The following is a 22,049-nucleotide window of genomic DNA, read 5'->3' as shown; positions in this document are numbered from 1 at the left end:
GAATTTTGGAGGAGATCTGAATCACAGGGTGGACACACAAATTATTTTTCACTTTTGTAACATTGCAAGATAAGGCATTTGGTCTAGGCTGAGATCTGCACTCTCTGAGTAGTCAGTGGCACTCCCAGAATTGCTGCCTCTCTGTGATGAAAAGAATAGCTCAACATTTCTGTCCTCAAGACGCTCATTTTTTTAAGCTAGCATGAAGGTAATGGTATCTTGTTAAATTAGACAGCCTAAAGCGAAATTATGCTTCAAAGTTAGGCTTAATTTTGGCGAGGGAACAACATTTTCAAGGGGTCTCTTAAGCTCCCATCTCAAGATATCTGTATAAAAATGGGTTCAATGGGTACCCATGAGTCTTCAGTAATTTGGTAAGGCTTGTGTCCAGTAAATGTTTTGTTCCTGACAATCAATGTACTCCGTAAAATTAAAGATGTATGTTTGTCTCCTTAAGAAAAAGTCAAACCAGTCTATTTAAAGAGCAACATACACACATAACACATTAAAGCATACATGAATTCCAAAAATTCAGTTATGGTTTTTGGTTTTGGTGCCCCATCATTTTTCATAGGGGTGGCCCATATGGCCACCCCTATGAAAATTTTCTGGGGGTGCCACTGCTTCTAGTTGATACTTTGCTGGTCATAGTAACTGCTGCTCAGCTTGTGAAAACAGTTGTATAATTTTAGCTGCTCTGGAGGACCTATGTCATCTCTCCTTACTATGATGTCATCAGGGTTATCTTGCTGTAAGTTTGGCTTAAGACTGACATTACAAACTGAGGGATATAAGTTAGGATATCTCGGCCCCTGTTGCTTCAGTTTTGACCATTCTTATTTCATCTCCCTCACAAGGCCTCAAAGTCAGAGACACAATACAGAGAAGTTAGGCGAAAGTAAATGAAACGTGACACAGAATATGGAAAGACAGTCAACCCAGCAAGACATGCACTTTTGGTAAATCAATAAAAAGTTCAACAATTCCATAGAATTACTTGATTTTGATACTATTTGCACACATTTGCCATATTTCATGATATATACTGTAAATCAAAACCAACTAATTATACTAATCAATATATTAGTTTCAAAAATATTTGCCTCCTGTAGTGATTACACACACGCGTGAAAAAGTTTTGTGAGACTCAAGACTCCCATTGACGATATTTCTGTGGCCTACTTATTTGATTAGAAGCAACTGCTTTAAACTGGAATGCTGTTCTGGCTCACTGTCAAATCAAATTGAGGTTTTATCATTCATAATTCACAGTGGCTCTGATATTCATTTAATAAAATCAGTCAGCAAACAGTGTCTTCAGCTTTTATTAGGGTAAGTTCAGATAAACAGAAACTAACTAAAATTAGTCTTCAATGAAGACAGTCTGCAAAATCATTTTATAATAACCACTGAGTTTATTTCATGCTACATTGATTGCTGGTACATTATTCACAGTCTCATCAGTACGCAGGGGATGAGTTTTTAAACATGATTACATTGAAGTTTTGAAATGCACTTTGTAAACCTTGGTACATCACATAGCAATGGAGATAATCCTGCGTAATCTATATCTTACAGTGTGTATAAAAGGCAGCTGATAAGACCTTTTAATGTAGTATTTGAATATACAGTATCTACAGATTAGAACAAATTATTAACTGATGTACATTCAAGTACAGTACAGGCCAAAAGTTTGACACACCTTCTCATTCAATGCGTTTTCTTTATTTTCATGACTATTTACATTGTAGATTCTCACTGAAGGCATCAAAACTATGAATGAACACATGTGGAGTTATGTACTTAACAAAAAAAGGTGAAATAACTAAAAACATGTTTTATATTCTAGTTTCTTCAAAATAGCCACCCTTTGCTCTGATTACTGCTTTGCACACTCTTGGCATTCTCTCCATGAGCTTCAAGAGGTAGTCACCTGAAATGGTTTCCACTTCACAGGTGTGCCTTATCAGGGTTAATTAGTGGAATTTCTTGCTTTATCAATGGGGTTGGGACCATCAGTTGTGTTGTGCAGAAGTCAGGTTAATACACAGCCGACAGCCCTATTGGACAACTGTTAAAATTCATATTATGGCAAGAACCAATCAGCTAACTAAAGAAAAATGAGTGGCCATCATTACTTTAAGAAATGAAGGTCAGTCAGTCCGGAAAATTGCAAAAACTTTAAATGTGTCCCCAAGTGGAGTCGCAAAAACCATCAAGCGCTACAAGGAAACTGGCACACATGAGGACCGACCCAGGAAAGGAAGACCAAGAGTCACCTCTGCTTCTGAGGATAAGTTCATCTGAGTCACCAGCCTCAGAAATGGCAAGTTAACAGCAGCTCAGATCAGAGACCAGATGAATGCCACACAGAGTTCTAGCAGCAGACCCATCTCTAGAACAACTGTTAAGAGGAGACTGCGCGAATCAGGCCTTCATGGTCAAATAGCTGCTAGGAAACCACTGCTAAGGAGAGGCAACAAGCAGAAGAGATTTGTTTGGGCCAAGAAACACCAGGAATGGACATTAGACCAGTGGAAATCTGTGCTTTGGTCTGATGAGTCCAAATTTGAGATCTTTGGTTCCAACCGCCGTGTCTTTGTGAGACGCAGAAAAGGTGAACGGATGGACATGCCATCCTATCCGGTTTGCGTTTAGTTGGACGATCATTTATTTTTCAACAGGACAATGACCCCAAACACACCTCCAGGCTGTGTAAGGGCTATTTGACCAAGAAGGAGAGTGATGGAGTGCTGCGGCAGATGACCTGGCCTCCACAGTCACCGGACCTGAACCCAATCGAGATGGTTTGGGGTGAGCTGGACCGCAGAGTGAAGGCAAAGGGGCCAACAAGTGCTAAACACCTCTGGGAACTCCTTCAAGACTGTTGGAAAACCATTTCAGGTGACTACCTCTTGAAGCTCATGGAGAGAATGCCAAGAGTGTGCAAAGCAGTAATCAGAGCAAAGGGTGGCTATTTTGAAGAAACTAGAATATAAAACATGTTTTCAGTTATTTCACCTTTTTTTGTTAAGTACATAACTCCACATGTGTTCATTCATAGTTTTGATGCCTTCAGTGAGAATCTACAATGTAAATAGTCATGAAAATAAAGAAAACGCATTGAATGAGAAGGTGTGTCCAAACTTTTGGCCTGTACTGTATGTCCAACTTGAGTATTTCCTTATACTTAAGTTAGGATAACTAAATATCCAATGGCATCTCTCCACTCTAAAAAGTTTAAAACACAACTAACATAACAGTAGTATTGTTACATTAAGAACATATACATACAAGTGGGGAGCAATACCAAACACTGAGCTTGAAATGAAAAGTTTTCCAACATATGATTTATTGAAGTACTCAGTCTCACTTTACAAAAACACACATTGCATTTCTTCTAGTCACAACAGGAAAGAACATGGAGGGAAAAAACCAAACAAGGTCTCTGTTAGATAAGACATTTACTCATTAAATCATATATGATAACACACTCAAGGATACAATGACGCCATGATACTGCCTACAGGCCGAGTAGTAACAGCACAACTGTCATGGCTCCAGGACACACTGAAAACAAAATTCAACTTCTGTCTGTTTTTAAAGGGAGGCGCCACAAACTGAAGGTAATTCTCTCGTCTTCACAAAACTTGTTTATCGACTCTGATTCTGGAAAGAAATGAATCATGATACATTATAAACAATTTTATATGACTTTGGGGAAATTATTACCTCACCTCAGTATTTGATATTTTAAATATGGACGGCAGATGTTGGACTTAAGACAGTTGTGTTAACTAATCTGGCTACAATCCGCATTCCCTCATCTTGTACTTAACAAGTGAAAAACAACTGCAGTTCTTGAAAAAGGTTTGTTCATATGGCCCACCATTTTGTCATATTCTCAAAATACATTTAAGTTGATGTATGAAATTCATTATGTAAAGAGTTCCCTTTAAAAAAGCATAGTTAAGTCAGAACCACAGTCAAAACATTATTTGAATACAATCATTCATTACTCAAGTGTCACTGACCAAGCTGTTCCATTTGCTATGAAATGAACTATCTGTACATACAAGTTTAAAGTCAACTTAATACTGAGACACTGTGAAGCTGAACTGCAACATACTCTGTGCCTGTCAGTTTGGTTCTGGAAATGCCAATCTAAATATTACACAACCATAAAAAAGTATTAAACATACCCAATCTAATTTTTACTACAAATCTTGGTCTGGTATTTCAGCAATTAAGCAAAAGCATAGGAATGCTGGTTGTGCCACACTGACTGGAACCTTGTATTCCTGCTGTAAGAAATCCTGAGGGGTCTTTGGGAGTTTAGCAGAGAACTCATTAAAAAAATAGCTATTGTAGGTAATGCATGTCTCATCTCCAACAAGAGGAATTAATTAACCTAAAAGAAACACAGAAACCTTTCCCCAAATCAGTTAAACCTGCACGAGCACCTAGGCCAGATGGACTTTAGGTTAAGTTGTGCAGTTTATTTATAGGAGGGAATCAAAAGAACACAGTTACATATCTTAACCACTTCCCCACACCTGCCAGGTACCTCCTGCAACCTGTGTGGTTGTGCATTTTGATGTGGCAGTGTGGTGTACAGACGCACATGTCTACATATGTTTCTATGTATACAACTATGTGCACACTGGAATAAAGGAGAAACTATTTAAAGGTCATCCACAGAAGTCCTTGTTAGAGTTGTAGGTTCAATTTGCAATTACATGTGATGAAGGTCTGTCCTGAGCTCCTATTGGCCACTGCGGCCCAGTCTCTTTGTGTAAGCCTCCCAGCCTGACTTTCTGTATGACTCAGCAGCTTTCAGCCTATCAGGGGCCTCCAGGATACCGCGACCCACAATGATGACATCAGAGCCTTTGTTGCAGAGGACTTCCTCTGGGGTGGTGTACTGCTGGCCCAGCCCATCACCTGTAAGACAGGGGGTGCAGAGAGGGGTGGGGAAAGGGGTGAGGAGGGGTGACAGAGAAAAGGGGAGGATGTTGAAGAGTGTGAGGGGAACTATCGATGAGAGGCCCAGCAATCCTTTCTTATACTATAGCACCTCCTTGTGTTGAAGACGAGTCTCAGCACCAATAAGAGGGCAGAGTGGAAAGTCATCACGTTATTTACACCTGTTTTTCTGTTTAAGGCATCAAAGATAAATCACCTACAGGAGTAAAAAGCACACCTTGCATTTGTGCCAGCCACTGTCCTAAATCTGAGGTGCTGTGCATTAAAAGAGCTCACTGACTGACACTTTCCACTCAATATGAATGTTGTATCAAAAATCCTTAAAGCTGAAGGTTTGCACTTTAACCTTATAGGCTACTAACGGTTTCATTTTAAATCTGATGAGGGAATACAGAGTAAAGGGCCGTCCACACCAAGAACTATAACTATAAATATAACTATAAATATACAGTTTTAAAAATCATTCTAAACTCAAGTGTTGGGCAGCGTCCACACTACAACTATAACGACAACGATAGTGGTGGACGATATCGTTTGGATCACTTTCAGAGCGATTTGATGAACGATAGAAACACTGACAGCCAATCAAAATCCATCCAAAATGAAAGGTCGAGACGTTCATCACGTCACATACCACTAAGAAAGCTCCAGGATTTTTTATATACCCACTTAAAAATGTGCAAATATCCGTAACAATATAGTTTTGTGACAGAACTTTAACTTCAGTGATTTTGTGTCGCAAATACTGGGTAAGTAACTGCAATAAAATACATTTTGCAGGGGAATACGTCTCCTCTTTTCCCCTCCATTCATAAAATTCAACCTGTGCACTAGAGCTCTGCGTGGGACTGTTTTCTTCAACCCGCTCCTGCCCACTCCCGCTGAAATTCTGACCATTACCGCCCGCAATTTTATTTATTTTTCTACCTTTATATACTAATCGCGCAGTGATTGAGGTTAAGGCAAGCCCGGCGCCAGGATGAAGTTACTGAGCGGGGCAAATCTTTATTGTGCAACATAGGTTCACACAGTGAGTTATAAAGAGCGCGCAGCCGTGCATAATTGTCACTCGTAATGACAGCTCGTCGCCAGTGAAACACAATAAACTGCACGTCTTCATTCATGTTTGTCTCATGACAGATGGAGCTTACAGACAGACAGGTGGAGCAAGCGGTAAATTGGTTTTCTTTTTCTTTCTCGCAACATACAGCAATAACAGGTCATCAATATCCATTTTATCCATCACTCTGCTCCCCTGCTGACCGCAACGAGCAGTGTGTGTTTGGCGTAACCTAGCAACACAACGATATCGTTCATTGGTGTGGATGCTGCCATTGTTGTCATTATAGTTAACGTTACAGTTATCTTTCTTGGTGTGGACCGCCCTTTATACTATTTAAAATATGCGACACAACAGTTCAATGTGTACGGACAACTTGTATCTATACAAATATGTATGCATTTATGTTTGAGTGTAATAGAGAGTAATATTACTTTTACATGATTTCATAGTTTCCTTTTAGTTGCATGTAAATTTCAACATTTGCAGGAAAAAAAATAAATCAACCACTGCAAAGAAATGACAAATGTCAGTAATCAAAATGAAGTCATATTTACCTCCAGCCTGCAACTGCACCCCGGGGGTCATGTGGATGAACTCTGGCCTCTTGGTGACCTTAGAGCCACAGATAAACCCAATGACAAAGTCTGACTGCTCCTCTGCCATCTTCACCTGTACAGATAGATAATAGAGATAAATTAGAGTTACCACCTTACAGTTGTATGGCTCTGCCAACCAGTCAAGTTGAAATTTACATCCATGTCTGACTCATATAATATATGAAGTGAAGACTTTAAAGGAAATAAATATAAGGCTGGCATGCTGTCTTCACTTTAAGACTATTTATACAGAGGAGAACAAAGCACTGATAGAGAGCTTCATCACATGGTGCAACAACAACCACCTGTAGCTCAATGTCAGAAAAATCACTGAGCTTGTGTTGTAGTTGTAGCCATCACCACTGACAATATTTTAAATATGGATGTTGCTGCAAAGAAGCAACACATTTCTTGTATTCATGTATGCTTCACACATCTTATACTCAACAGCACAGAAGATCTATATAATCAGCACAGTTTCAAGATGGACACCCCAGATTAGTGACATAAATTCCACACAGTCATGTATTTGAGGTGGCTTGACATGATATCAGTATTTGCTACCACATATTGATTTTCTATTTTTTGAGCTGGACTGTTTGTCCTTCATTTATTTAGAAATACAACGCTCTGTTTCTTGGCCCAATAGTGCTCTCATTTTAGTGTCGTCAACCGTTTTTCCAACCTCCTGCGTGACCCTGTGCACAGCTCTGGGTCTGCAAGTTTGCTTTCACTCGCCTCTACAGCAGCGGGTCCTCTGATCCATCGATCTGATCTGATATGTTCTGATCAATGCGACCACTGATTGACCTATCAATTCTCCACTTTGTCACTTAACCTCAAAGTTTAAGAAATTCCCTTCAGGCATTCCTGAGATAGTACATATACAAGAATGGGACAGACAGATGGACATCCTGAACACACATGTTCCGCCACAGCTGTCGACGGCACAGTGGCATAAAAACAGTAAACTGATAATCCTGAACAATGCACTCCTTATTTGAGTAAACTTATAAAGCACACAGACATGCTTACCACAGCCTCTGTGTATTCACCGGTAGCCAGTGACCCCTGGGAGCTCATCTGTGCTATGAGCAAACAGCCACGGCCCAGTGGCTTTCCTACAGCACTCAGACCCTTCACAACCCCGGGCCCTGGCACCGCATGAGCATTCACTATGTGGGACCAGGATGAGATCTGGTACAAACCCCCTGGGAAATGGATACACATGCTTAGTGTTTAGATACTTAAAAATTGAACAAAACAGTTGTTTCTGAAGACAGATAAAGCATGTCCAAATATGGAAAGAAAATGTAAAAGGTTTTCAATCCGCCCACCTTCATACTGATGCTTGACTGTGTTCCCAATGTCAGCAAACTTGCGATCTTCAAAGATGAGGAAGTTGTGTTTCTCAGCCAGAGCCTGCAGTTTCTGGATGAAGGCCACTGTGTAGTCCTGTTAGCAGACACAACAACAGCATCAGATTATTTGTCCTGACAATATTCTCTGTGTCAAATATGATCACGGTTCCACTCCAACCTTGAGGATGTCTACATGGGTCTTCAGCATGCAGATTTTGGGACCAAGAGAGTCCGCCAGCTGAAGAAGCTCCTCGCTGCTCGTCACATCGGCGGACACACAGAGGTTAGACTGCTTGTCCTCCATGGTCTTCAGCAGCTTTGACGCCAGAGGGTGAATGTCTGTGGACAAGAGGCAGGACAGACTGGATGAAGAGCTTCGATTCTGAATGTATTATCTGTTATTGAAATCGACACCACCTCTAAACAAAACTTTTGAGAAATGAAGAATAAGGCGGAATTTATACGTCTGTGTCAAATTGATGCCGTACCTACACCATAGCCTGAAGTGCACCTCTCCAGAAATGTAAGTATGTGTCATGGCGACAGAGACCTGTCTATCTTTGCGAGCTGAAACCATTTCCCTCAGTGGAAACAAAGCTTTTATTTACTTTCATTTCACAGATAAGAAACAATAAATTGTGTAGACAGTAAAGCCTCCACAAAAATAGCATTTCAAGTCTTGTGTGTGATTTATCCTTCAGGATTTATCCTAGCTTGATATGAGCAGAGGAAATCTCTGCTTGTCGCTAGGCTAATTTATACAATGTAAAATGTAATAGGCTTGTGCTAATAATGGTAGCATCTTATATTTGTGTGGTTTTATCGGTGAACCTTGTGAGTTGTAGTAGAGCTGAAATTTGTAACATTAGCTTTGTTAAATGTTGCTGTTGTCCCTGGCTTCATTTGAGTAGAGAAAAGTCCGCTAGCTGCTAGGCTAATTTATACAATGTAAAATGCTATAGGCTTGTGCTAAAAAAACATTAGCATGTTGTATTTATGGGGAAAATATGTCCAGCAAAGACAAATCCTTTGTCTGTGAATGCTGTGAGTTATGGTGAAGCTGATTTGTGTACTTGTGTTTGAAACGGTTTCTATTAAGCCATGTTTAATGTATGTTTTGAATCAACTAAACTTTACAGCACTTCACAGAAACCTCTGCCGCCACCTAGTGTTTTGGAGGTGTAACTGCAGAGCGACACAGACACACCACTGCACAAGTATAAATCCCCCTTACAATGCTTTAAAAGGATCACAAAAATCATCCCCCCCCCCGAGGCCAAGAAGGTAGAAAGTATTTGTATTCCACGCTGGGTGTAACCTTGCACAGAAACATTGTCAATTATATTCACAATATTGCATCAGTGTTGGCCTTTGACTAACTTGGAAGACTACATACTTGGTAGTTCGGCTCTGTCTGCATAGCTCAGCTCCATGTCCTGTTCCATACATGGTTTCTTGGTGGCAGGAACCCCGTTACCATTCTCCTCCTTGGGGCTAAAAGCACCAAGAAGCAAATGTTACATTTGCAATTGTTACGTGTAAAGTATGCATTAAAACACACAGAGTTAAACTCCGCACTACATTCATCATCTTAGCTGGGACGATGGTGCAACTGTACCTGAAAGTGTTATTGTCCAAGATGAACTTGCGGACATTCTGGGCGGTTTGAGCGTCGATGCGTTTGGCTGCCAGCAGCACGTTGAGCAGCGTGAACATGGAGATGATGGGATGGAGCTTGATTCCCTGAGAAGCCAACATCTCCACACCGCCTTGTTCTCGGTCCATGAGTACGATGGCATCTGTCACCTTGAACCAATAAGATTTCAAAAGATGACTACACCCACTGGGGCCAGGTTTAAGATGGCTGTTGCCGTTGGTAACATGTTTACCGTACTTGATGGGCTTCTACAACCTTTACAGTGAACATTCAAAACAAACAAACAAAAAAAAAAAGCAGCCATGTTATTTTACAATGTCTGGTGTTTTTTGATACTGCACCTTCAGTCCACCTTTGTAGAGCACTTCAGCAGTCTCCAGGATGCTGGAGCCACTGGTCACTGTGTCCTCAATAATCAGGCATGTATCCCCCTCACGAAATGAGCCCTCCACCAGACGCTTGGTTCCTAGAAGGGTTACATAAGGAGCTTTATCAGTCCCTATTGTGGACAAGCAGAGTAATTGTGTCACTTTTACTCTGATTAAAGGCCTTTCAGAGGTCACGTTCCAGTGGGGCAACAGCTTCTGCTGATTCACAAATATGTTACAACCACAAACTGTATGTATCACCTGGTGTGAAACTTTACTTTCAGCACTTTCAAGATTTTCTAGAATTGTTTTGTCAAACCTGAAGGACCAAATATATGTCTATGTTTGACAAACAGCACAGTATTAGGTCAATGTCTACAATGCACTTACCGCAAGCCAGGTGAGACTTTCTTAAAATGTCAATCAGCTCTCAATAACACATGTAAGAAAACTGCTCCCATGCTACTTTTTAACTCAGTCATTTTGCACCTTATCACAGGGATGTGACAGTATGTGTTTGTCCTTGACAGCTGAGAGCAAAAACTGCAACAACCTCACTGATAGGTGTCGCCAAAACTGCATCATAAAGTAAACATGTCAACCGACATAGCACAAACAATCTCGTCAGATTATTGACATTGCAGGGAGGGGGAATGGCAAGTCACTGAAGAAACTCTGCAATATATTTTGACAGTGCTGTACGCAGGAGGGCCAGTCATAAAACTGCGGATATCTCACAACCTCTACACTCAGTTTGAGCTGCTTCTGTCTAGCTGTTGATTTCAGGTACCAAGAACCAGCCAGAACATGTATAAGAAGTCCTTCATTCTCTATGCCATACATAAATGAGTTAAGGTTCTGATACATGTCACTCTCCAAAGATCAAGTGTTTCAAAATGGGACAATTCTTAACCGCTAGTGAATGTTTCCAGTCAACACTCAACGTTTGTTTAATAAAGCCTAGCCCTCCACCCACTCACCATAGTCCTTGGCCTCCTTTCGCCTGATGAGCATGGGCAGTTCATGTCTAGAGCAGATGATCGTGGCCAGAGGCAGGGCTGTGTATGGCACCCCACACACCGAGTCAAACTGTAGCCCTTCTTGTTGCACTCGCTGGTAGATGAGAGTTGACACCTGCATATGAAACAAGATAAAAGGTGTGCAGTGACAAGAGGGTCAATGTTTTATTGTGTTAGTGTTGTAGGTGATGGCTGCATGACAAAACAATGGAAGTTTTTACCATCCAGTGAACCACCCTTCATTTTTCCACCATGCTTACAAAGTTTAACACTTTTTTATTAAATGTTATCTTATAATATTTAAACGGTATTAAATGTTTTTGGGTGTCTACATAATGTACTCCATGTGATCAGACTGTGTTTGTGCATGTGCACTGACTTACTATAGTTACTACCCACTTATCTTATCAGAATAAAACAATGATTAAGCTGTACTAAGGTAAATGACCTGGATAAGTGCAGGATTAATATTTCTTACTCATATTTGTAGGTATCATAGTTATAATGTTGTACTGTGTCAAACATGCTAAATATATAAACAAATCTTGCATCGGTTGCATCCTGCATTGAGTTGTAATCCCATAATGAGGGGGTTCATTGAAAATTCTAGTCCAATACTATGTACACAGCAGTGTGGACTCTCAGACTGCTGATAAACACCCACGTGCGCATCGATACCGCGTCACTCACTACAACATGTGGGTGCTAAGACTTTATAGTATCATTTACAGTTTGGACAAAGTCACAGTGCGATGTTTCACTTTTGTTCTTTTAACACATTTAATTTGAGGTCCATCACGCCGTGTAGCGGAAAGGGCAGCACGTGTTTACCTGGTTCATGAGCGCTGGGTGCGACACCAGCACCCTCAGGTCGATGTAAATGGGTGTCAACATGCCGCTCTTCAGCTTGTACTCTCCGAACTTCACCGCGTCCACATCGTGGAGCTTCAGGATCAAATTGTCTATAGAGTCGGTGTCCATCTCTGCGTGTGTTCAGGAGATTTAACAGGACTTCCCTCGAAGTTGTGCCCTACTACTCTTCGCTCGCTTCCTCAGCGGGAAACATAAACGACACTTCCGCTGTGAGTCCTTTCAGAATAAAAGCATCGCCTCTACTCTGTTCATGAAAGTATCAACGACAACGTCTACTGAATTGTTTAAGACACTGTAGTGTAAGTGTAAGTGTTTTTTCCTCCACAATTTCCATAAATTTTAATCTATTAGTGTGAATTAAGCTAAAGCACAAGTACAAAGCACAAGGAGCAGGGCCGGAGTACCAAACTCTTGGCCCTCTGGACAGTCTCTGTGGCCCCCCTTCCTTCCCTTTCTCTCTCACTCACCCTTTGAATTTCTTACAGTCAGTTTCCCTCTCCGTTCATTTTTTTTCTTTCTTTGAATACCAGTTTCTCTTCCTTGGGAAAGACATGAGAGTGTACATTGGCGCGTCAGCAACATACGCAGTCTCTCACTCGCTTTTAGCAGAGTTTAGAGACAAATCCTAGTGCAGGGACGGACTCAGCCATTTTGTGCCTTTAAGGGGTGATGGAGGCCTCCAAGAGCTTCCTCTATTTTTTTATACAAAGTTCAGTCTTTTAACCAGTTTATCCCACCAGTTTTGATTTAGTTAAGGCACTAATTACTTTTAATTGCAAACAACGTCAGGCTTCTCTGTATATATTTAATCAGCGTGCAATGCGCATAACTGTACATATTTGTTTACTCTTATTCTATTCTTGTTACTCTGTTGTTGTACATATTGTATTTAAAATTTTCACACATACAGCCTCAGCACAGTGACGATATATATTTCATTTTTTAATATTTTTATTATCTTAAGTACTGGTGTGAAACACTGTAGCATAATTCACATTTTATTTTATTTTTAATATTTTTATTATCTTAAGTATTAGTGTTAAACACTGTAGCATAATGTACATTTAATTTATTTTTCAATGCACATTTTCATTTCTATTTTATTTTATTGCTTTACATTTACATACTTATAATTCATACTCTTATTCTTACTTCTCACAATTCTCCATTCTTTACATCAGAGCAACTGTAACAAATCAGAATTTCCCCCCAGGGATCAATAAAGTATTTGTGATTCTGATTCTGAGGGCCCGCCTCCCAATAGGGCCCTGGGTGATTACTCCCACGTTTCCCCCACTACACAGGTCACAGGAGGATGATTTAGCATTATTACAATAACACAAGAATTTTCTGTGTAATATCATATTGCTGGCAAAGTTTTATATCCATAAACATAAGGTACTGACAATCTAACCCTCTTTCTGTGCCTTTGAAAAGGAAGCAGAATCCTACTTGAGGACTTTGTATGACTCAAGCAATAGAAAAGCTGTGAAAACCCTAAATTTGTGCTCCAAGTTTAAGATTCTATTATAGTGTTTATTTGTTTTTGGTATAATTTTATTGCATATCTTTTATTTATCTGTATCACAATTTGTTTGTAACCCCTGGTATTGTCTGTTCGTTGTCCCTTATTCTCTGATCTTCCGTTATATTCTCTCATACTATTGTCTCTATGTTTACAAGGAAATGTGAAAAAAAGAATATTTAAAAAAAATAAATGCAACATTAAAAGAGGAAAAAACATCATCTTTACTCTAAGCTTCAGTGAATAAATATAATTTGAGTCGAGAACAATTTGATTCAAACTATATTCTGAAGGAAAGATGCCTTAACCGAAAGTCTTGCCAGCAGAACCAATGGCGTAACGTATTTTTCCTTCAACGACTCCGCGAAGAAGAATGACTTCCGCTATAGTTTATTTCGCTTATCAAAATAAAAGCGCAGACATTGCACATATCGAGGGCCTGTGGAGTCGACAGCTGGCCGTAGTCCGTCATTTATATACCGTAAAAATTATCTGTGATTATTGACTTAATTTCCTTCTGTCAGACAACTCAGATCTTACAAAAGCAGCAGCCATTTGTTTTTTGGGAGTCACTGCACAAAGTTAAAGTCTGTGCGTTATCTTCACCTCACACCCAGGAAACTATTCATACCACCAAAAAACAAGAAATGTCTTGGGTTTTTTTCAGTTTATTAAAAAGATTCAGTCCACAGTAGTTCAGATTTTGGCACCAACAATATAAAAACAAGTTAATCAAAAATAAAGTGTACACCCCAAAAAGCATTGAACAAAATGCCTGAATAAAAAGGGATAAATAAAAAAAATGAATTAAAAAAAAAAAAGTAAAAAATAAAAAATACAAACATTTATGTAATTAAAATGCATTTCACTTGGAAATAATGTTGGATTTTCCAATACATTTGTGAAGTAACAGTTTCACTTTTGGTCAGTCAGCTTTTGCTTTATATATTTTACAGGTGCTGTACATTTTGTACTTTTAAAACACCCACAGTACAGATCACAGTCACATCTACATGGTGACTTAAAGATCCTATGCTATAATAATAGCAAGGCAACTTTTTTAATACTAACTGAAAAGTAACAGTGCTTATCTTTCTAAGGAAATGTTTTGAATTTCATGTAATCTGAAGAGAAACCTGTTGCTCTATTCATCAAAACAGCGAGACACTGACAGAGACAGACAGGACACTTACACATTTTACAGCTTTTACAGCTGTAATCTCCTTCATTACAAAGAATGCTGATTCAAATTAATAATAACCGTCCTATCGATTTCATTTAAATCCAACTGTGACTGTCATGTCTGTCTTGGTCAGTCGAGCTGAGACAGGACAGCTGTAAAAGCTGTTCTGGGCAACAGCGTAAATACTTTACGGCTTCAGAATTCCTCTGCAATACAGTCATGCTCTCCTGATTTGGAAATAACTAAGGACCAAGAAAATGCATTCTGCCATTACTTAAATGTTTTCTGCATATATTAGTCACAGTGAGACTCAAAATCATGGGGACTCATGGGAAATGCAACAAATGTGGCTACAGTTATTTGGGAACATAATTATATAAAATCAGACACATTTGCAGTGATGCATTTTGTTGGTCAAGGGAAGAAAATTGTCATGGAATGTTTTGAAATACTATAAAATATCCCAAAGCAACAGTAAAAAACACAGCAATACTGCATCTGGTGTGTGTGTGTGTGTGTGTGTGTGTGTGTGTGTGTGTGTGTGTGTGTGTGAACAGTATGTTTGGGGGTAGGCAGGTTTGAGGTGATAAAGCAGCAGGATTTGTGCTCAAAAATCATTGGATGAAGAAACCCTCGTTTCTACTCAAGAAGAAAGGATCACAACCAACGTGAAAAGTTGGACAGATCTTTGAAAAGGCACAGAGTTTGGTGTAAAAAAAGTCTTGTTAAGGCACTTAAATTTGGTGAGGGGAAAACCTTTAAGGCACAGGTCTGATGGAAATGTCTTCTCTTAATAAAACCAGGAGGAGGCTTCCTTCTTGCAGTGGTAGCAACGCTGTAAGGGGTCTCGCTTCTTCATCCTCCTTTAACTTAAACTCCCCTCTCCTTTAATCTGAAGGGTTCTGAGCGTCTGCAAGCAGCTCCGGCCTCAAACATTCAATCGGACACTGGATGTTCTGGAGAGCAGAGAAAGGCAGGGCAAGAGGAGATGGAAAGTGGGGAGATGTTGCGATTATTAGTTTTGACTGGATTTATAGAAACATTCTCTGAATCAATTAGAAATTACAGATCACCAAAACTAGGCTGAATGTAATACTTAATATTTTCATAATGGCTTTAATTAAAAGAGGTGAGGAGATACTGAAATGAACAGAACAAAATCACATTCATTTAAAACGTTAAGTTGTTCGAGTATAAATACAGTGTGTTGATGATATCTCTGACTTAATGGTAATATTAATTTATTGATTTGCTTTATTTAAGAGCAGAATATTGGTAGCAAAACTCAGAGTGTGTCACTCACCAGTTTGCGTAGAGCGTTTTCTCTGTACCGGTCGAAGACATCTGAATGAACAGGTTGAAGGAGGTCAGCTTCCACATCGGTGTGTCCTCCCGGCCTTCTGCAGTTCTCACAACGCCAGCCCTAAAGAGGAGGAGGGGCAGGTTAATGCACATGCACAAAACAATCTGATCACAAGGACTACATGATGCACTTCTAAAAATAGCAATAAGATTATCTATAAAGTAGCAGTGTTACACACCTGTTGTCCTCCATAGCAGGTACAGGTACAGATGGCGCCTTGATATTCCTTCTGCCACTGGTTTCCCACCTGGTACATTTTCCCATTGTCATAACATGTCGACTCATCTGAGGTGAGAGAGTAACATGTTAAAGATAGGAATATTTTTCAATTGCATTTTGTATTTTTTATGCATTCTCAAAAAACAGTAATAACATCTGATACTTGATGGAGCCATTTCAAGATCTCTGTGTGTGGGCACCAAATTGGTCCAGTAGGTGACACTTTTGTGTTTTGGGTCACTTGCTTAGGTAGGAACTTTTTTTTCAGAGGACTGTGTTGGTGGATGGAAGAGTGCAAATAGGATGCGCTAATTTTCACTTGACACTACTTAGCGGTGCTACGGCTAGCACGTCAATTATTAGCCTGTCTATATAGCCCCACTTTGCCGCTATGATACTATTAATTGTAAGTGTGAATTTATTTTGTGACACATGATATACTAAACGTAACAGAATCACCCTGTATGACAATACTGCAGGCCTGATATCTCCATGTGTATAGGCCTGGTTGTGTTTGTGTGTCTGTACTCACGGGGTTCACATTTGAATTCTCCCTTGCCATTGCCCAGGCAAGTGCAGCTCATCATGTGACCATTCTCAGCCTGGCGATCCCACTTCTCGCCAATGCGGTAGTTATTATTGTTGTCATGACACCACTCTGATGGAGGGAAGAGTAGTAAGAGAAAGAAATAAAGAAGATAAAAGGGAGTGAGGAGCAAGGGAAGGAGAAGAGAAATGCATGAGGATGACACGGAGAAAGAGGAAGGTTGGATCAAAATGGCAAAGACAGAGAGAGCAAAGGGTGAATAGGAGAGTGAAGTGGATATGTGAGAGAAGTCTCATTAGTTATTGTACAGAGCAGCCAAACAAAAATTACAAAAGGTGAAACACTTTCCCTTCACATTGCAGATAAAGATGCACAACATTAACGGAAACAGATTCTCACACAGCTAAATTCACAGTCTTTGTAAAACAAGCATAAAACACATTTATATTTCAAACAAACAAACTGTGATCACATCCACTAAATTACACAGAGCCTGAGTTGGATAAACACATTGTCCCAGTGGGGACACACACACACACACAGACATCCAGATAGTGGAATGACTTTAAACCTATGGCGAATGGATGGTGAGCTCAGTTTCTGGTATTGTCGTGTTAGCTATATGGACAATACAAATAACTGAGACTGATGCTAGCCGGTTAGCTTAGCTTTCTGCTGTCTGTGATGTTTTCACAGTTTACAGAAGCAGAGCAGAGAGAGCAACATGGGCAGGCTACAGACATAAGGTATGTGTGTTGCTGCACATAGAACTGTATTATTCTATGGCTTTTGAACTGTGGCCCAGGAATTTATAAAGTGAATAATGTAAAACGTTTTGATGGTTTTGTTTTCCACATAACTCCAACAAGTCTTTTCAAATCTGTCTATGATATAACTGATTGTTGATTTCCTCTTATAAATTCCTCTCGAGTAAATCACATAGAATTATTTGATTTCTAATTCCATGGTGTGTTGCAAAGCATGCTGGGATGGGTTATTAAGCCACTCACTGGATGAATCACACCTAAAATGGCCACTGCCCAGCCCCAGGCAGCGGCACCACAGCTTAAAGCCCGTCTCAGACATGCGCTCCCACTCTGAGCCCACCTCCTGGTAGGTCTGTGTGAACGTGTCGTAGCACACGTCCCGGTTGGTGGAGATGGGGATGTCACCTGGAACTAAGAGACGGAAGAAACAAATATGTTTAAACTAGGACCAAATGATGTGTTTCACCATGACAAAGACGGATACCATATAATTGATCGTTTGATTTAAATGTTATATCGTAATTGTTGCTGTATTGTGTCAGTGTGGACTACTGTACCAGCATTGCCGACGGTCACGACTTCCTCCAAAACCTTCTCTTTAGCCTCGCCCCTCATGGCCTCTACTACGACGTTATAGGAGGCTCCAGATGTCAGTCCAATCAGTGTGGCACTGTTGGAGGTGCCAGGAAGACGCATCTATATAAAGGAAGAGAGAGTTAATAAGTGGTCCTTACATCTCCAGCCATAAATGTGTGTGATTATGTGTGTATATACCTGAAAGCCGCCTTCCTCCACGTGTGTAATAGGATTACAGGACACCTCATACTCTGAAGTGTGAGGAACGCCAGACCAGGAGATGGTTGTGACTGTCTGTGCTTCTTGGGGCAAGTCTGTTTCATTGTCAGGGAAGCCGAATGCAAGACCTGGCAGGGGACCATCGCTCACCTACAGGATCAAACAATACAAAGATAATGTGAGGTCATAAAATCATTGCAAATGTTATATATATATATATATATATATATATATATACTTTTATGTTAAATATTAAAGAATGACAGCTGATGTATTTGCAACCCTGCTGTTAAGAACCAAGTTCTATATTTTCGAATTAGATAATCGAAGATAATTTAAGCTTCACACACCTTGACCAAGGGGATTCTGTGTCCATCAGGGCCAGCTACAGGAATATAGATCAGGGGTTCTCTGAGAGTTGGTCTCTGGCCTTCTCTGGGTCCACTGAAGGGGCCATGAAGTCCATGATTGGGGCCTAGGCTCTGGTACTCAGTGTAGATGTGCTGGCCCTGCTGGCCTGGTTGGTTCTGGCCACTAGTTCCAGCCAAGTGAACATGGTTGGTGTCAAAACTGGACACAGAAAAAGCGATGAGAAAATAATTAAAATAAGAGATGACAATGGGGAAAAGCATAAAGCAAAAAAGCACAACAAGCATTGTTTGACTGCACAGACATTTTAGGGGTTTCTGGTCCTGCATTTTTAAGCTTAATCCATAGCTTCAGTATTATTATGCAGGTTCTTACATCTTGTCATTGAAGGACTCTGGAACATCCAGGATGTCAGTGGTGGGTCTGTGAGGAACAGGAAGCTGTGGCAGCTCGGGGACCAATAGCTGATCATTTGTAACTGGCTCTGATTGAACAAAAGACATATGTATGCTAGCTGTTAAACATGAGCAGGACAAAGCAAATGCACAGAACCAACTAGCTGAATTTTTAGCAGGTGATTCCACTGTGTTTCTAAAACAATACAGAATCCACCAACCTGCCCGTACAATACACAAGTTTATCACATTCTTTTTCAACAGGACACCCAATATAAGTAACGATGAGCCTCTAGCTGAGAATCCACAAGTGCAGATTTTCCCACGAGGGCTTTCCCACATCTCAACATCAGTGTTTAATATGAGATACTACAAATAACACTCAATGCCAAGGCTGTATGCCGTAATTCCACATGAGTAGCAGTTACACAAAAAGCCAGCAGAGGGCAGCAGAGCACAGATCTCAAACATGACGCAATGGTCAATATGTAGATATTACTTATTACTTTAACAATGTTTTTGCCAACAGAAACAATTACTGCTATAAAAGCTTACATCTCTAACATAGTCAAAACAAGTTTAAGGGGAAAAAGTGGCTCTGAGAAAAATTATTCTTCATTACAATAATCATGAAAGATAGGCATGATCAGAAGTCCTCTCCCCGAGTGGAGGCAGCAGATTACCTCACCTAATTAGTGCAGCTCTTGGCACCATTCTGAAACGTGGGTAATATAAAAACACCTCATAATGTTGTATTTCATTGTTTGATGAAAATTTTTGTGGGAAGACTTAATAGCAGCTAGTTTTACTGTTCTACAGCACTAGTCGTATGTGATATTGGGAATAACAACAGCAAGAGAAATGTCAAATGTCCCGTTCTCCCCACAGAGAAAGACAGAATAGAAACTGCCTTTTAACACTGTCACACTTTATTAAACATTGTCAACACTGGAGCAATCCTTACTTTAATAAAAGCCAAAACTGAAGATCATCATCATGTGGATGATGGGTGTACTTACGTGTTCTGGCTTTGCCCACTAGAGGTGTGCTTCTCAAAGCATTCTGCAGCGCGACAATCTTAATGACGTACTCTGTTCCTGGTTTCAGACCTGTGACCAAACACAACAATTACACAAAAAGTTACCAACATTTGCCACATTTGTTAATCAGTGTATGTATGTTCTATGTGTATGTGTAGAGTAAATTTTAATGCTTCACACTCACCATTGATGATGGTGTAGCTCTGGCCTGCATGGGGTCTGGGGATAACCTCTCGAGGCAAACCACCAGCCTCCTCATAGGTTACATAATACCCAGTGACCCCTGGACTGCGTGATGGCTCCCAGGTGAAAGAGATGCTGGTTGGGTTCAGGGAGGTGAAGCGGATATTCGTGGGTGGGATGACCACTGGTTTGGCTGAAAGAGACGGAGAAGCTATTAAGTACTCGTACGACCTCAACTACATTATATTTATATTTCTGTTGTTATCAATATAACACGTACGCCAATATATACTGTATTTCTTGCCATCATGGCAAAGATGTAACATTACACAGTTAAAGTAATGTATTACTCTTGACTGTAACTGGATAGAGATTAATGGTTACCTGTGCTGGCAGTGAGTGTGAGAGGTGCGCTGCGCCCATTGCCTTTCAGTGTATAGATGTTGATCTTGTAAGTGGTGCCTGGCTCCAGACCTGAGAGTTGAGAGAGTTATATGCAATTTAACATTTAACATTCTCACAGCTTTGGGCTTGCACTACACACCTTTGTGTATATTAATGCTTGTACATTCTCATATTTGTGTACCTGTGATGGTGAATGAACGCAGGTCAGGGCCAATGGTCCTCTGAATGGGGATGTAGCCTGTAGAGGAGGTGGTTGGTGTGGCCTCAACCAGGAAGCCAGAGATGGTTTCTGTCTTGGAGCGCCAGGTCAGGGTGATGGAGGAGTCGTTAACATCAGAGATGCGTACACGACGAGGGGGGCTGATGTCTTGAGGCAGATGAGGAAAGAGAAAGAATGTCATGATGAGAAGGAACAAAACTAAGAGTGAGAGAGTATACATCAATTAATGATTGGATAAACACAAAAGTGGCTTTTTACAAGAGCTATCTGTAGCAGCATTACTGCAACAACACCATGTCTCTGTTTTTAATGTATCAAAACACTGCATTCATTCATCAGAAATTCATAATTTACAAGTTGCAAACTCACTCTCCAGAGTGGTGACCTCTCCTTGGACTGGCCTGCTGGTCAGAGAGTTTTTCAAGGCGTAAACATGGACTTCATAGGTAGTTGCAACCTAAAAGAGACAGAGGAAAAGAAACTTAAGTGCTGCACAGTCTCCACAGCACTGCATTTAAGTATACTGGCTGTAGCTACAATCATAACTTTGTAATAATATAAGTAGTAGTAGTAGTAAATCAGTTCTGATCTTATTTACAATTTTGCGATGGACGTTGCTGCAAGTCCATTTTCACACTCTAACAACATGAATGGAAACCTCTTGGTATTTAAAAGGTACCACCTTAAACTAATTAAAATTTACTGTTAATGTAGAAGGTTAGAGTATGCAAAAACACCATAGTGTTACTGCATTAACTTATAATTTCTTTTCAAGAGATCAGAACAAACTGGAATCCTTCATTGAGACTCACAGACCCACACTCACCATGAGTCCAGGGATGTGTGTCTGTGTGGTGTCTGGGGCCAAGTTGATCTCCTTGGTAGGGCCGCTCTTGTTCTTTGGGTTCACCACCACACGGTAGCCTGTGAGGCCTGTTTGGCCATTTAGTCGGTTTTCCTGACCCGGCACATCCCAGTGCATAGTGAAGGAGGTAGGGCTAACCTGGGAGAACTGGAGGTTGGTTGGTGATGAGATGGCTGGAACGAGGACAGAAAATAAAAAAAAAGGGTTAGTGGAGACAGAACTGACAACATGGGCATCTATCTGTATTACA

At 40.3% G+C, this 22,049-nt stretch overlaps 2 protein-coding genes across 4 annotated transcripts in view; both read right to left on the bottom strand.

Annotated features, from left to right (window-relative positions):
* Positions 1 to 3,328: 3,328 nt before the first annotated feature.
* umps (uridine monophosphate synthetase) lies at positions 3,329 to 12,124 on the bottom strand. Its single transcript, XM_049594795.1, has 10 exons — positions 11,882 to 12,124; positions 11,012 to 11,165; positions 10,005 to 10,129; positions 9,625 to 9,812; positions 9,403 to 9,500; positions 8,185 to 8,345; positions 7,983 to 8,100; positions 7,681 to 7,856; positions 6,604 to 6,718; positions 3,329 to 4,944 (listed from the first exon to the last, which is right to left on the bottom strand). The coding sequence occupies exons 1-10, from the start codon at positions 12,029 to 12,031 to the stop codon at positions 4,766 to 4,768; spliced, it is 1,464 nt and encodes a 487-aa protein (XP_049450752.1). The 5' UTR covers positions 12,032 to 12,124; the 3' UTR covers positions 3,329 to 4,765.
* Positions 12,125 to 15,132: 3,008 nt separating this feature from the next.
* Positions 15,133 to 22,049, bottom strand: part of fn1a (fibronectin 1a) — a 32,698-nt gene continuing 25,781 nt past the window's right edge. For 2 of the 3 annotated variants that reach the window (XM_049593791.1, XM_049593792.1), the window contains exons 35-49: positions 21,761 to 21,972; positions 21,304 to 21,391; positions 20,896 to 21,081; positions 20,694 to 20,783; positions 20,311 to 20,502; positions 20,106 to 20,195; positions 19,067 to 19,175; positions 18,673 to 18,892; positions 18,302 to 18,472; positions 18,085 to 18,223; positions 17,771 to 17,938; positions 16,746 to 16,871; positions 16,173 to 16,279; positions 15,935 to 16,054; positions 15,133 to 15,587 (exon numbers count right to left, since the gene is read on the bottom strand). In XM_049593791.1, the coding sequence (XP_049449748.1) occupies positions 15,519 to 15,587; positions 15,935 to 16,054; positions 16,173 to 16,279; positions 16,746 to 16,871; positions 17,771 to 17,938; positions 18,085 to 18,223; positions 18,302 to 18,472; positions 18,673 to 18,892; positions 19,067 to 19,175; positions 20,106 to 20,195; positions 20,311 to 20,502; positions 20,694 to 20,783; positions 20,896 to 21,081; positions 21,304 to 21,391; positions 21,761 to 21,972 (2,087 nt within the window). In that variant the 3' untranslated portion in view covers positions 15,133 to 15,518. Of the gene's footprint in view, positions 15,588 to 15,934; positions 16,055 to 16,172; positions 16,280 to 16,745; positions 16,872 to 17,770; positions 17,939 to 18,084; positions 18,224 to 18,301; positions 18,473 to 18,672; positions 18,893 to 19,066; positions 19,176 to 20,105; positions 20,196 to 20,310; positions 20,503 to 20,693; positions 20,784 to 20,895; positions 21,082 to 21,303; positions 21,392 to 21,760; positions 21,973 to 22,049 lie in introns of those variants that run through there. The other variant, XM_049593793.1, reaches the window with a different exon arrangement.

The sequence above is a fragment of the Epinephelus fuscoguttatus genome, linkage group LG13 (genome assembly GCF_011397635.1).
Source record: "Epinephelus fuscoguttatus linkage group LG13, E.fuscoguttatus.final_Chr_v1".
NCBI lineage: Eukaryota > Metazoa > Chordata > Actinopteri > Perciformes > Serranidae > Epinephelus > Epinephelus fuscoguttatus.
This window is presented reverse-complemented; position numbering and strand designations above follow the sequence as displayed.

What these genes read in the sequence shown, in the direction of transcription:
- umps (XM_049594795.1), bottom strand. Translation starts at nt 12,031, where the DNA reads ATGGACACCGACTCTATAGACAATTTGATCCTGAAGCTCCACGATGTG. An exon ending in ACCCAGCGCTCATGAACCAG is followed by an intron (nt 11,166 to 11,881) that starts GTAAACACGTGC and finishes TTTCATATGCAG; the next exon opens with GTGTCAACTCTCATCTACCA. An exon ending in TCTACAAAGGTGGACTGAAG is followed by an intron (nt 9,813 to 10,004) that starts GTGCAGTATCAA and finishes TATTGGTTCAAG; the next exon opens with GTGACAGATGCCATCGTACT.